This window comes from Gymnodraco acuticeps, unplaced genomic scaffold (genome assembly GCF_902827175.1).
Source record: "Gymnodraco acuticeps unplaced genomic scaffold, fGymAcu1.1, whole genome shotgun sequence".
In the NCBI taxonomy this organism is placed as follows: Eukaryota; Metazoa; Chordata; class Actinopteri; order Perciformes; family Bathydraconidae; genus Gymnodraco; species Gymnodraco acuticeps.
In genome coordinates, this window is record NW_022991443.1 from 1,297,975 (window position 1) to 1,312,647 (window position 14,673).

Genomic DNA, 14,673 nt, shown 5'->3' on the forward strand with positions numbered 1-14,673 from the left:
GCCCCTTCTTGTCCGCCGTCTTGATTTCGACTCCATTTGGAGTTTGCATTTCGACCAATCTTCGCTGGCAATATTCTGTATTCTTCACAACTGTCAGCAAATCCTGTGATCAGATCAAAAAACAAATGTTGTTGGTGTATTTCTAAATGCCTTCTTACTTCCCTCCTTCACCTGTGGCTCTCGGCCTCAAGCCCAAAACTCCTGAGGATTTACAATGACAAGAATATGTTTATTTTTTTGTAAGGTTTCAGTGTCTTTCTCAAGTAGGGCATGCTAGTTTTTAGCAAATGTTACTCAGGTGCATTTGTAGAGACTCTTGGACTGTAGATTAATACACATTTGGGTGCTAGAGTATTAATTGCTCCAGAGAACTGAATGTGTTAGCAAGTGAAAATAATTGACATAGGCCATGTTGAACATGACATTTTATTCTTGAAATTATTGTTTACAAATCTTAACCTAATGTCCACTTTTCCAGAGCTTTCAAACCAGTTAAGGAATAATGTGCAGATGCAGATGAAGGCTGGCCTTTACACAGACCAAAAAGCTTAATCTAGCTTTGGGATAAACCAACAGAACTATGGGTACATTCTTTTGATTTCTTGGGATTTGTTTTCCAGAGACATTTCTAATGATTGCCACATTTCTGCATCTGATGCTACAGGAAATCAAGGGAAAACTTGTTTGATAATAATTTCAACACAAGGTTAACTGTGAGATTTCCCCTATGGCCTCTATCAGTAGATGAGGGGCTCAGTTGTCATCATATGACCTGAGAGCAATAAACCAGGGATTCTTATTTTTTACTGGGGCCAGGAAATCTATTTCATGGGAAAAGATTTTCCAAGGATCCCCCTGAAGTGAATGCTAACTGTCATTTGGTTCTTTTGGAAGCCATTGGAACTGTTTGTAATCTAAAACGTTGCAGCCCCTTGGCACAGTGCCACTATCCCTTATTTGAGAAAAAACACAGTTGATAACCAGAGACAAGGTTTAAAATGTCCCCCATAAGACCACGTGTTATCATAAAGCAAGACCTCCATATCTAGAAACTATGATGAATAATCAAACTATGATTAAGGAAACCTTGAAAGGCTGGGCAAGTGGAATTTAGTGGACTAAAGATTCTTGATTTGAGTCCAGGACTTCTTTTAGTGCTCATATTTATTCCTTAACCCTGGGGCCGTTTAATACTGATAGAGAATTTCATTTGAGTCATGGCCAGGTCCTTCTGTATGTATAAAGGAGCTGTTAGAAGGAAAAGAGAGCCCACCCAGAGGTATTTTCCATATATTTCCAGGTGCAGATGAGTGAAATTGGAATAATTTAGGTACCAATTTGGTGGGAAAACTCAGCTCTAGTATGAATTCACAGAAGCCTTCTTCTTTCCATTGTTAGTTTCCAGCATATAGAAGCAATCACAAGTTTAGACTTCAGTCTGGTGTTTGGCCTTAATGAGAGGTTTCCGCTTATTGTTTTGATTGAAACGTCCAAGGACAAAATGTGTTTTTCCAAATCCAAAGCAATTTTCATTTCCCCAGCTTGTACGCAACATCAATACACTGCATTTCAGTGATATTTACACTTATATTCAAATCTCCTACAGCAATCTGTAGCGCCCTAACCGCTAATTGAAAGGCTTGCGATTCAAATGAAAGAAACTCTTCACACGGCTTCATACATCATTCAGTACAACCCAAATCTGTTCTTGAGCATTTTCATTAAGCCCGGAGTTTAATTTATTCCTTGCTAATGACGGAGAAGGATGCTGCATCTCGTGTTGTGTTAATTAAAAATATGAAATGCTGTTGATGAAATAGTTTAGCTCAGTGAGGAATCCTTCTGGGGAAAGATCAGTTTCAAGTTAAAGAGGGTTGGCGGTTTAAAATATGTGTTTTCGGTGTATACAAGATTCACAGAAGGCTAATCTTAATTCATGGGTTGAGCAACCTTCTGTCCAGAAGGTTTTAAGATGTGTCGTTTTAACACATGTCGGGGAATGCAGTTTGTTCAAAGGTCAAAGTGGAGTTATGAATTATGCAACAAAGGTCAGGCCCTCTGGATGAATTTCATCAGACCTCTGAACCCGAGCCAATCCAGGCCCCAGTCCTCCACATCATCTGGAAAGTGTTCTTAGAAACATCTCTCAATGATATTCTGAGAATGTTTTCTAAAATCCTTTGACAGCTTCCAAATGAAAAGCCTCGCCATGTGCCAAACTACATCTCACCCCCCTTTTGTGAAATAAAGTTTCTCTCTCACAGCTTTTTATGTCCACGTGGAAATAAAAGTGATTTCTCTCTGACGAGGCTCCAGCTGTCCAGCTGCATCACTCTCAGTATAAGTCCTCTTTGTTTCCCTTTCCAGATTTGTTTTCAATCTTTTGGCCCGGCAGATTTGCAAGTCTCAAGGCAAAAAGGGGTCAAAGGTCACGGTCTATAGAAGCAGCCACCTCAGGGTAGAGGGGACATCCTGGTTTCCATTCCATGCGGTGGGAGACTAGGCTTTGTGCTTTAGAGTCTTTTTGTCCCTCGTAGACTCAACAGGGACATCAGTCTGCATGAACTTCCGTCACACCTTTCCTTCCTCCCTGCTTTAGTTTTACACATGATGTATTCTTCACATTATTTGGCCCTGTTTTGTTTAGGACATTTGTTTGATTTGTTGTGCTGTTTTTCAACAAATGTGCATATAAACATCAAACAAATTATAGCATTTAAGTTTCAAGAGTCTGCTAATTACGGTAGCCAAAAAATTAGGAGAAATGTGCTGCAGCTCAAGAAAGTATGAAAATATGAAAACACCAATGTGCTAGCTTTATAGTTCCTGAACATCAACAAGCGCTCGGGTCCCAGCTGTGCGCGTCACTTTTTAATGTCCCTGTTTCTGTTGTGTTTAGCTTCCAGCAGCATTTTGGATTTGCAGCGCTTTTAGCAAACGCTGCGCATGTTTCGTCAAGTTGGTGAATGTTTTCTGAATGCTTGGAAGTTGTTTCTTCCTTTGCATGTGTTTTGGCACATTTGAGTTTTTTTATTATGCTTCTATTTTTAAACTGCAGCGCGTTTCTCCTAATGGAAATTTTCGGTCAGTTGAAGCACGTTTGCACGGGTCGGCCTCCGTAGATTATTGATTTGTATACTACATGAAAGTGTTTGGGCGGCTTAAAAACACAAGTATATCCTAAGTCTAAAACTGAATAACATGCATCGGTAACAGCCAGCAAAAATGGCACTAAAATTATACAGGATCTGTTATCGAGGTAATGAGCCTAAAATTCACAACCACATTGGCGTCGTCCTTTTTCATTCTTACTATTGTTCAAGATTAAACTCAATATTGTATCAATCATTGTCTACTACACAAAATCAATGCTTAAGAAACTCCCATCACTTTTACATCCTGGTTGCTAAGAAAACACTCTCCCATACAGTGCTACTGGTAGAGAGCTGACTTTAAGATATCATACCTTTAATATTATTACATCAATCTAATTCTGGCCAAGACACCATTTGTAATAGCAAGCTATTACAGTGTTTAAGTTCAATCCCCCTCCCTACACAACCACACTAAAAGAAACTTTGATTGACTTTTTGCAGACATGCAGAAGCCAAAGTCATCTAATTTCCCAAAACTATTTCATAAAGTACGTGCGTTAGGGTGCAAGCATAATAACGGTTTTACAAACGGTATCCAAAGCAGCTTATAAACGGTAATGACTTTGTTTTCTCAGTCTTGTATCAATCACGTTTAGTAGGCTATTAAACACTAAATGTGCACTCAGTGTTACTCCAATGTTTTTTCCTTTTCTCAACCTCATCAATTCACTTTCTATCGATCGGAGAGTAAAAGCCCCTCCCGTTGTGTGACAGGATCATTTAAAGTGCGCACCAGACCCAAAACAATAAAGCCTATGTTCAAACTCATGTATCCTGCCTGGAGCACATTGCATTTGGTCGGAGAAATCAACACTTAGACTCTGGCAGCAGAAATGCATACAGAGAGATCGAAATTCCCTTCTTCCATCATCTCAGTGCTCAGTGTTATCTCAGTGTAGGCTGCAGCAGCACTCTGGGTCAAACAGTGGAAAAAGTAAATCCATAGATGTGAAGCCTGTGAGCGCACAGACAATTGCATAAACCCATCCATCCCCCAGATTAACCTCCACTGATAACCACAAAGCTGGTGACGTCAATGCAGCCTCTCTTACTCCTCCCCACCCACCCCCCCCCCCCCCCCCCCCCCCCCCCCCCACCTAGATTCAGAGCTGGAAGGCTGTCCCATCATGAGGGTATAACTGAATAGGAGGTATATATTTTTAGACTTGCCTTACCTCTCACAAGACAATAGCAGGAATGTACAATAGCAAAGCACCGCACAGTACATTTTATTGTTCTGTTTTAATAATTTAACCACTAAGTTTTCTAATATTTTTTCTTACTCATTATTAAATGTTTTTATTTTGGATTGCCTGCTGGTTTACCCTGTTGTTTTGACACATATCTGGATTTACAGTTGAGTATAAAGACTTACCTATCATGGCCTTTAACAGGTAATTACTATTGCATCATTGGTGAACACAAAACACCTGAATGGGAAAGAAAATGTTTGTTAAATACTGAAAACCAATCTTTGCTTTTCAGTACCGTTAACCACCAGTAGACATGTGTATGACTTCTTGATAGAGGTGAGTGTATGAGTAAAAAGTCTGAATATTATTGTATAACATTGGGTTTATTGATTAAATATTAAAAAGGGAATATGATTTGATTGATGAGATAATGCTGTACATTTTTTCTGGTAGTCTTGTTTTGTGTCATACGAACACTTTTTGAATGGTAAAAACACTAATGTACTTTCATCCAAAGGAACTTTAACTGAAAGAAAAGAAGCAGTTTGCGAACACTACCCGGCTGCTTTGTCATTGGGTTGCCAGTAATATCATAATATATACTTATAATGGAGTTATTTCATTTTTGCTTCCAATAATAGCACTATAATACTTTTAGCTCAAGCAGATTCCATTCCTCCACGTCTCATAATGGGCAGCAGGCAGCTGATCAACAAGGCTGTGTAGATTTGGCTCATTAATTAATGAACAGTTAGCCTATACAGTAACAGGTGTGCAGTGGGGTGTGTCCCTGCTTTCAGCTTCCATTGTGACTCAGACGATTATTAGTGAGGAGTCAACCTTCTATTCATTGGGTTTGTTTTTTTCAACTGTATATTCTTTATGAAGCCTCCCTCATAAACCTAAATATGCCATGGAACTTCAACAATGTTCTCTTAAGATGCGTCAAGTTAGCTGGGTTTAGTCAGAGCTGGACAGGAAAAGAAGCTTGATTGTCAAAATAAAAGTGATACACTTTTTAAATATCCTTTTAAAGGTGATAATGGGTTAAAACAAGATGTTGTGCTATACAAACACCACTGAATTGTTATGTTACTTTTGAGTTTACTAAAAAGCCAAGCCGAATAATTGATATAAAAAAGAGTATTTTCTCACATCTTTTTTTTACTACTTCAAAACAAATAAACATCATCTTAAAATACATCAAAATAAAGATTCCTGTGCAGACGCCTTAATATAAAAACATTCATTTGATAATGATCATGAAAATGATGTCTTTATCTATGTGATATTTTTTTTTAGACGAGGCTTTGTTTTGAAGGCATTAAGCGGAAACGGTGTCAGTAGTCATGTGTAGCTCTTCGCACAGGTTCCACAGCTCTCACTCTTCACAGCGACTCGGCAGAGGCTAAAGGGAAACGTTTGTGGACACTTGACAGCTTCCAGAGACTGCTATGACATCTCGCAGGTAAAGTCGCGTTACTTTTCTAGACTTTCATTATTAACACCGTTATTTTTTAAAAACCTCTCCACACTGCACGAGCCGCCAGAGACTGTCCTGGCGAGACTGAAGTGAGGCTCCTCGCGAGAGAAAACAGGGGCGCCTCAACTTATCTCCTGTCAGACCCCTGTGAGAGACGCACTTGACGCTTCATATTTAAACTTCACTTAAAGAATATATTTAAATGTTTGCCGGTTAAATTATGAACTAGCACAGAGCTACACTATATTTGCTAAACGTGTGGTGACAAATTAAAGCGGAGACGCGCTGCAGAGTTAACTCACAGTTTAAAAAACCTGTGTCAAGTTTTCATGTTTTGCATTGACTTGCATTTATGAGTGGTGTGAGTTATTATTGTAGTGTTCTTACATTATTGAGTAGCATCTAAGTCAGAGAAGTTCAACTAAATGTGTCTCCATTATTGTCGTGCATCATACACATTTGTATCCTCACTTTTCTTTTCTACTACTAGGTTTGTTCGGTCTGCCCTTTCTCTTTGTTTCTCTTCGTGCACAGTGCAGGAAATTGGCTTAAAGCTTCCTGTGAATCCAAGCCCTGAAAGGGTCTTATAGTAAACCTGCAACACATTTCCATAAGTCAACAAAGGTTTCACTAATGTATTGTCAAGAACCACAACATTAAGTGTCAATGTTATTAGTTATTGTTCCTTTAAACAAAACCTTTATTAATGCTTTATTTATAACCATACTAAACTTCTGTTGAATACTTGTACAAAATGTATACTTTTAGTGTGAATAGAATGTATATTTCTTCTTACAATAACTCACTATTCTTCCTTTATATTATTAACCTCGAGTGCGTCTGTGGGCTAGTAATGATTTGTAGATCTCCCTGAAACATTGACCCGCTTAGTGCGAGGAATTAGGAGCTGTGATGAACAGCATAAACACGAGTAGATAAGTGTACATGCAGTTATGTAGACTTAACATTATTTGTTTATATAATGTCAGATTATTCTTTCTAGGTGGTTTCCAGCGAGTAACCCGAGACATGAATAAGTGAAGTTATCATAATAGAAATGTGTTTTGTTGGTGTTGTTTGCTGTGGTAAAATACACACATTTACACAGTGGTGTAAAGCACACACTTTATTAATGGTATAAAACAACTGGTGCAGATCTGAAAGGTGACCTCAGAAATGTTGACTCCAGCTATCTCCTTGTCTCTTGTACATTATGGCTGTTTCGGACTCAAGAAAAATGCAATGTCAGCAATCAGGGAGTTTATAGTTGATACAAATAGCACGATATGGGTGGAAAAGATTGCACATGTGTCGTGCCAGGGTGACATGTGACTGTCATGTCTCTTAAAAGTTGTGATGGTGTAATGATATCGAGTTTAAAGAGCCATTCTACTGATTTTAATATAATCTTCACAAAACACAAAGTCATGTCTGTGATGCTTCGTAGAATGCTAAGTTGAAATTGTTTTCACAATAGAGTCTCAAAAGGTATGTCTTAGACAGTAATATTGTAACTTGTAAATCCTCAGACGATTGCAAGGATGTTGGGGAGTCCTTTCCGTTTGATGGTTCAGTTAACTAATGCAATAGACCATTTGGGTAATCACCTTAAACTTCTCATTTCACTTTTATTTTCACTTCCAAATATTGAATTTGGGGAAATGACGGGACTCAATTGGACTTAAAAGCTGTCGCTATTAGGACCTACTGATGTAAATGTTGGTCTAGTGTTGCTTTCTTATCTGAAATAGCAATAGTACCCTTTTAAAATAAATCTAAATGAGCTTGTACTGTATGCTGCTTTTTATAATGTTAGAGCTATAAAAAAACAAATAGTTGCCAACAAGAGTATGCATTTCTGTCTCTTTTCTGGGAATGAATGCCGATTGTAGCCTTTCCCACTAAAGACAAAGCCAGATGTGAGTGGGGTTTAGCGGGGTTTTCCAAACTGGAACATTAATAAGACCAGTGAGTAAAATGTGTTGAGAACTGATAGGAATATTGGTTAAAAAACATTGACTATTAGTGCCACAATTTCTCACTTTATGAAATCTATTTCTAAGAAATGTAGCCTTAAATTGGTAACCATTGATCAAACACCCTTGTGAGTTGACAGAAGCCACCAGCAGGCTACGATCCGAGATAGTGGGAAAACACTGAGACAGAGTTTGAAGTTGTTTCCATGGTTCGTCACCGGCAGAAACACATAGGACTGTTGCTCTGTGGCTCGTTCTCTACTTCCTGAGCTGAAATACCACAGGGGAACAATGTTACATGGCGTGCCATGTTGATCAGACAGACCTGCTCTCCTGTTGATAACAGAATCACTCAGACTCTCCAGTTCATGAGGGTTTTTTAGATCATTATTCTCATAGTCAATATTATTTGAAGGAACCATTTGGAATGTCCCTTATTGTTTTAGTACCATGACAGAGTTCCGAGTAACGCTGTGATAAACGGGAATCTCTCACACATTGCTGATTCTTTTTTATTTCGCCAGTTGATTGTGTGTAGTATATCAAACTTTCCACTATTGGAAATCACCTCTGCCCCCCCCCCCCCCCCTTTGTTTATAGAGGAGACCTCATCTGTCACTGAAAGTCATTTGACCAGCGGAGAGCAGTGAGTCAGTGTTGTGGATAAGCCGACAGGAAAACAACAGCCCATGTGGGGGAATGAGATAGCACAGCAACATTTCCAGGAGTGCTCCGAGTCCGAACTACTGTCAGGGTTTCTTTTCACATTTTGTTCAGACGCAAAACAATACAGATAGTGTAGGGAAACAGAACTAGAGGTGAAAAAGTCAAAAAAGAGTTAAAGTAAAAAATACAACGGTGTAAAAATACAGGTAAAAGTACTAAAGTAGTAGCATTAAAAGTACCAACAATAAAGGTTCTTATTATGCATAATAGCACATTTCATAATCATATAATTCCATTTATTGTATTATAATTAGTGATGCAAAGTAAAGGTGACGTTTATTTGACTTACTTTGGGCAGCTTAACCTACAATAATATATCATAAAATACTAAATGATTTTATATGTATGATCTGTATCTCTATAGTAGCTAGTAACCAAAGCTGTTAAATTCATGAAGTTGGGTCAAATGCAGGGCCGCCCCTCCCTACAGGCCAATCACGCAGGCTGCAGGGGGCCCCGCCCAGAGGGCCTCAGCTGCAACGACACCGTTGCAATGAATCGACATCTGACCAATCACGGCTTTGATACGGCCACTAGTGCAGGTGAAGAGATGTCGGTGAAAAGACAGTTTCAGTCTGGCGCAAGCAAGAGGGGAAAAAAACAAAACATGAAGAAACTAGAGCATCACCCCTTCCTAACCAAAAACTGGCCCCGCACGGCTCGGCACGCTTAAAGCGAGCTCCGCGCTGTAGTGGAAATGCGCCAATAGAGACTGCAGATAAAAGGGAAACCTGCTGCTCTTAAATGTTGTACATTTGTATGAGTCAAATGTACAACTTGCGAATGTTGTTTAAGTCAAATTGCCATATTAAAACATCAGCTGCAATTCACGACATGAAGAAGGCAGTCTCTGCATAGCATATAGGCTAATGGAGATGCAGTTATTTCCAGCATTCTTTATTTACCATTCATTCAAGTATGTTATGCCTTTTATCTGCTAATGTACGGGAGGAAGAGTGATACACTGTCTGTCTAGTTGGCTTACATAACAGTTAAAGTTTACAGCCTAAAAAACATGGAGCATTTTTTCCCCTTTTATTCATTTGTATGTCAATTTGCACATTTCATGGTGATGCTCAGCCTCTCCCCTTAACTCCTGCAGTCATCATCATGTCAACCACAACACAGAGAAACACTGATAGAAATGTGTGTGTAGTTGTTGATACATTGCTGACAGAGGGAACTAGAATACAGATTTAAGAAATATCAGTTTTTGTCATAAGCATGTTTTGTCTTGACTATATTACAACTATATTATAATAAAATAATATAGTATTTATATTATTGAACTGATTATGATTATTAGTAGAAGTAGTTTATTTGCATTAATTATATTTGAATCTTTTTGAGGCTAGTATTTGGCAGGAAATGCAGACGTATCACCTGTAAACGCATACTGAACGACATGCACATTTACCATTTACCTCACTGTATAAAAAAGTAACTGTTGATAATAATAATAAACAGGAATTATATTTGCAAAGTAGCCTACTTTGTTTTTCACTCCTGTCGGGGGGGGGGAGGCCTCATCTCACAATGTCGCTTGGGGCCCCAAATTGGCCAGTGGCGGCCCTGGTCAAATGTGTACTATTAGCCTCTAAATTGTTGTAGAATAAAAGTTTAAAGTAGCATAAAGTGAAAAATACTCAAGTGAATAAGTTATACTTAAGTATAGTACTTGAGTAAATGTACTTTTTCAACCACTGGACACAACAATAAAGTTTTTCTCAGCCCTACTTTGGATCTTGAAATAGCACTTAATGCTAATGAGGTCAAGGGTCAAAAGTGTTTGAAAAGGTATAAAGGCTATTCCAGGTTTCTGTAGGAAACGTTGATTTGAACATTTCAGAACTAAACCCAGTTCCCGGTTAATACTGTCATGCCTACTGTTCTTTGAATATTCAAATCATGCTCATTTCACTTCAGGGAGAAGTACAATGGTCTCGCTAGCTTTGGCTGCTAATACAAATAATAACTTCTCTTTGCCGACATATTATCGCCTATGGCTTCTTTTTTACAGGAAGAAGTACTCTAATTGTATCTGCTTATTTCTCTACATCAAGGGAGTGTCACCACTTTAATGGTATACATATTACTTTTTTATTGTAATTTAAAGTGATCCTACTGTTACAGAAAATAATGGCAAATGTGGAATAAAATACATAGAATTTATTTTGAATTAGTCTTTTAAGTCTTCAATTTCTGCAGAAAAACCTCATTCAATTCAATGTTTTTTCCATCAACACATTCAATCTAGTAAGCCCTTAGTTTTGCATAGTCAAATGAGATGCGGAAAATCTTAGCAAAGTATCATCATGCAAATGTATGATGCATTTGCTTGTAATACTAAGATTGCATTTGGTAACATTTTCCTGTGATGCATGGGAAATGGACTAACTGAACCACAGCTGTAATATGCTAATGGAAGACGGTTGTTTAAAGAGCCTTTTTAAAAGAGAGCCTATAAAACATTATTCACAAAATGCAAATATGACCTCTTAGTGAGAAACATTAGTTGAATGTCAAACATACTGCTTTTCTGCCAATTCATCACTCTATACAAATTGAAAGGGGGATTATTCCATTATTTTAATCTTTTGCCTGCTGATACATTTTGCAAGAAAATTGCAGAGTGCTATGTTAAAGAGAGACAATTATGAAGACTTTTTAAGTGATCGCTCTGTATCCTCAATTTCTTTCTGTCGTGTTTGAACTACTTTCTGCTTCCCGCCAAGTTGAACTTTCATGTTGTCTGTTTAAAAAAAGGTTGGATGTGTCTGTGAACTAGTTATTTATTAACCATGAATGCCCAGAGCCACTTTGACTCTGTGTTTGATAAGTACTGTTGACTCAATGTAAATACAGAAGTCACAAACTATGGATACCATGTGCTATTAGTCGCTATCGTACCACTAAAGAACTGCTTTCAAAGCTTTTCACCACTGGTCATATCATTGCCAGCGCTATTGATTTATTTGGCTTCTGCTTGCTGACACACTTTGCAAAACATTCGCAGTGATTGCCAGAGTTCTGCTAGGCTGCCTTCCTGGTGCTACACAGAGTGAAGCATCTGGCAATGGGGGGTGTGCGAGTTTTGCACCTCATGTAAATACCCCGGATCACCAGCCGGGCTAAAAATATCCGCGACATTGCCAAAACCCACACCCTGAGCTTGTCTGTGACCAATTTAGCCCGAGCAGGGGCTTTCATGCTGCGCTGCGGCTACTAAGTATATCACCTTTTTGTCAGCGGGCCTAGACATGCACGCTTTAAATAGACAACCAGGGCTATATTGAACTTGAGACATTATGTAAGAGGATAGAGTGGTGGCTGGATGCACACCCCGTCTGTTTCTCCTCCACCAGGCCTAACCTGCAGCCCCCAGCTGCCTCCGTCTCTCCCACAGCACAACCTGTGTCTCGTCTCCCTTCCTGTCCACGTCTCTTCAGATAAAGCCAGGCGTTAGAAATCTCCTTTTCTTTGTCTTGTCTTGTCTCTGTCTCGCTCTGCTCCAAGGCCAGTTGCAGGAAAATGGGGCGCCTGGTGGTTATCAAAGGCAATCCTATTCTTGGAAAGCTCTGAGTCACTCCTGCAGTCATGATCTAAGGGGGGGGGGGGGGGGGGGCAAGCTGTTCAGTATGTATTAAAGACTTCTAAGAAAATTGACAGTAGTGCAGTACTACACAGACAAATGATTTGACGTGTAAAAAGCTACACATATTTGTTGGGTTATTTATTATTTATTTATTTCTGTTACATCACTCAAGAGGGGAGATGCTATAAATGGTCTTTTACAGTGTATTGTAGATTATTTAGACTATTGCGGTTTTCTTAATATTTTTGAAAGCATGTTATGACCTACTCTATACTTTAAAAGGTCAAAAACGTAAAAGAATGTCTTATATATAGTTTGGCATGTAGACATGATTAGCTCCTAGTGAGCTTCATTATTATTGAGGTTTAGTAAAACCTAGGGGAACAATCAGAAATTCTTAACAAAAAGAGAGATATTTGCAATTGATTCATTCTTTTTCAACTTGTCTTTTCAATATGCATGTCAAGATATGTATTGAACTATAGCATTCACAAAAAATAATAATAATCTAACTGACAACTGACATAAGATCATTGAAAGTACACCAACTGTTGAACGCTTCCAATGTTACCTTTGGTTGACTTTACACCCGAACACTTCCAAGCAAATGAGCAGTTCAATACTCTTTATCACCGGGTCCCAATAACCAGGCCATTTCTCCAAGCGTTTCTTGGTGAGTGATGGCCCAAAGGTTAATCATTACACTGAGTAACACACACTGAAAGAGAAAGGGCAAATACATGTTGTCCTGCGCTGTGACAACACAGACACCCAGATCACAAAATAATAGTTTCACTGCGAATCTCAAAAAATGCTTCCAAGAAATCTATCCAAAGCCCTGCAGCCACGATTGCACAAGTGACATTTAGAGCAATGACTTTCATAATTGAAAATAAAATGTTTTGTTTGAATGTCTTGTATTAAAAAAAGTCTTACCGAGCATCCAAAATGTTTGTTGTCTTCACCAAGGTCTTATTTCACCGAAAATGTAACTGACTTACTAGCTTACTAACTAGCTTCTTTCAACAATATTCATATTGTGTTTAACACATGCATTCTCATGCCCTGATCTTGCCAACTGTTAAAGGATTTACAATGTGCTTTACACTTTTCATATCTTCTCACAATTGTTTTAGGTCACTTTGTAATTTACCTTGGGTAAGTTTAACGTGGCTTTACATTTCCAGCTGTTGTAGCTTTAGCGATGGCAATGTCTGGTGAATTGGTAGGAAGGCTTCCACTCATTCATGGTCCCCAGAGGATCATTCATTATGACTTTGGTGACATCCTGACATTTCCTTTCAAACCACAATGGAGTTGACATTTTTCTTTTTTAAAGTGAAATGTCTTAAAAACTATTTACCATGAATGTTGGTGTTCATGTTCCCCTCAGGAAGAATGGATGTGACTTTGGTGATTGCCAAACTATTTATCATCAATCACAATTTCTGTGTCTTACCCTTTATCAACCACATTGGAAATGTCCTTAGATTGTCACACCATCCAGAGGTCACAGTCAGGTTGTTAGACATTACTCTGCAGTCTACTATTGCCATGAATCTTTTTCCTATGCATTTCTTTTCAAATGTATCTGCAAGCTGCTAAATGAATACCCTAATGGCGTACTGCTGAATTGGCTGGATTGTGGGGGGTTTAGCTTTGGCTAGGGGCTAACTATGATCCGGTGTAACTACGCCACGTACGATGAGGTCTAATCTCCAGGCACGGGCAACACAGCTGTTGCATTTGGCCTCCGACAGGATAGCAGGCGGGACCTTGTAGCTGGCCTGGTCTGATCTGTGTCACAGCCAGAGAAAGCTCTAGAGCGGTGGTTTACAGCCATCGCTCAGCCGCTAGGCGTTACGGCTACAAAGGGGGAGGAAAGGTGAGGGTGATGCGGAGAACAGAGGGTGGTCGGACCAGCCTGCCAGCACATTGGTCCGAGGTGGGGAATGAGGGGATGCAGGGGCCGACTGATAGTGTCGGCCGCTGGTATCAGGCCTGCTCACACTCTCCCAAATCCCAGATTAAAAGGCCCCCACCCCCTCGCTCTCCCTCCTGCAGTCTTTCTCTCTGTTTAACACTCTTACAAAGCACCCCCCCTTCTCTTTTGTTCACTGTCTCACTCTATCTAACCCAGTAACACTTTTACAAGCTACCCTCCACCCTCCGCATCTCTATATCTCCCCTGCTCCCTCCCGCCTCTCCTGTGTAACTGTGCCCAGTGCTGGATTACTAAACTGTGAGGCAGCCCAAGCTAGGGGGCTGTGGCAGGCTTAGACCACAATGGTGAGGTAGGGCAAAAGCGATCCAAACTAAACTCAGCCGCACGTTCTGCTGCTTTTAGGAAACCCCTCACAATTATTTTAACTCCTCCTCCTTCCGTAAATAATGCCTTTAAGAATACAGTACATAAATATAACAAGTGAATGTAGAAGTGTATCCATTTGTAGAGCATTTCACTTCCGTGCATTGATGTGTGCTTGTTGGTGTTTCAGAATGTTTGGGATAGACATTTGGTCCAGTTTTAAAAAGGGTTAGGGTT

General features: G+C 39.4%; 1 protein-coding gene across 2 annotated transcripts in view; it reads left to right on the forward strand.

The window, feature by feature from the left end:
- The first annotated feature begins 5,701 nt into the window (after positions 1-5,701).
- The window catches only part of ptpn11b (protein tyrosine phosphatase non-receptor type 11b), a 46,356-nt gene continuing 37,384 nt past the window's right edge, over positions 5,702-14,673 (forward strand). For both annotated transcript variants that reach the window (XM_034196369.1, XM_034196370.1), the window contains exon 1: positions 5,702-5,816. In XM_034196369.1, the coding sequence (XP_034052260.1) occupies positions 5,803-5,816 (14 nt within the window). In that variant the 5' untranslated portion in view covers positions 5,702-5,802. The remainder of the gene's footprint in view (positions 5,817-14,673) is intronic.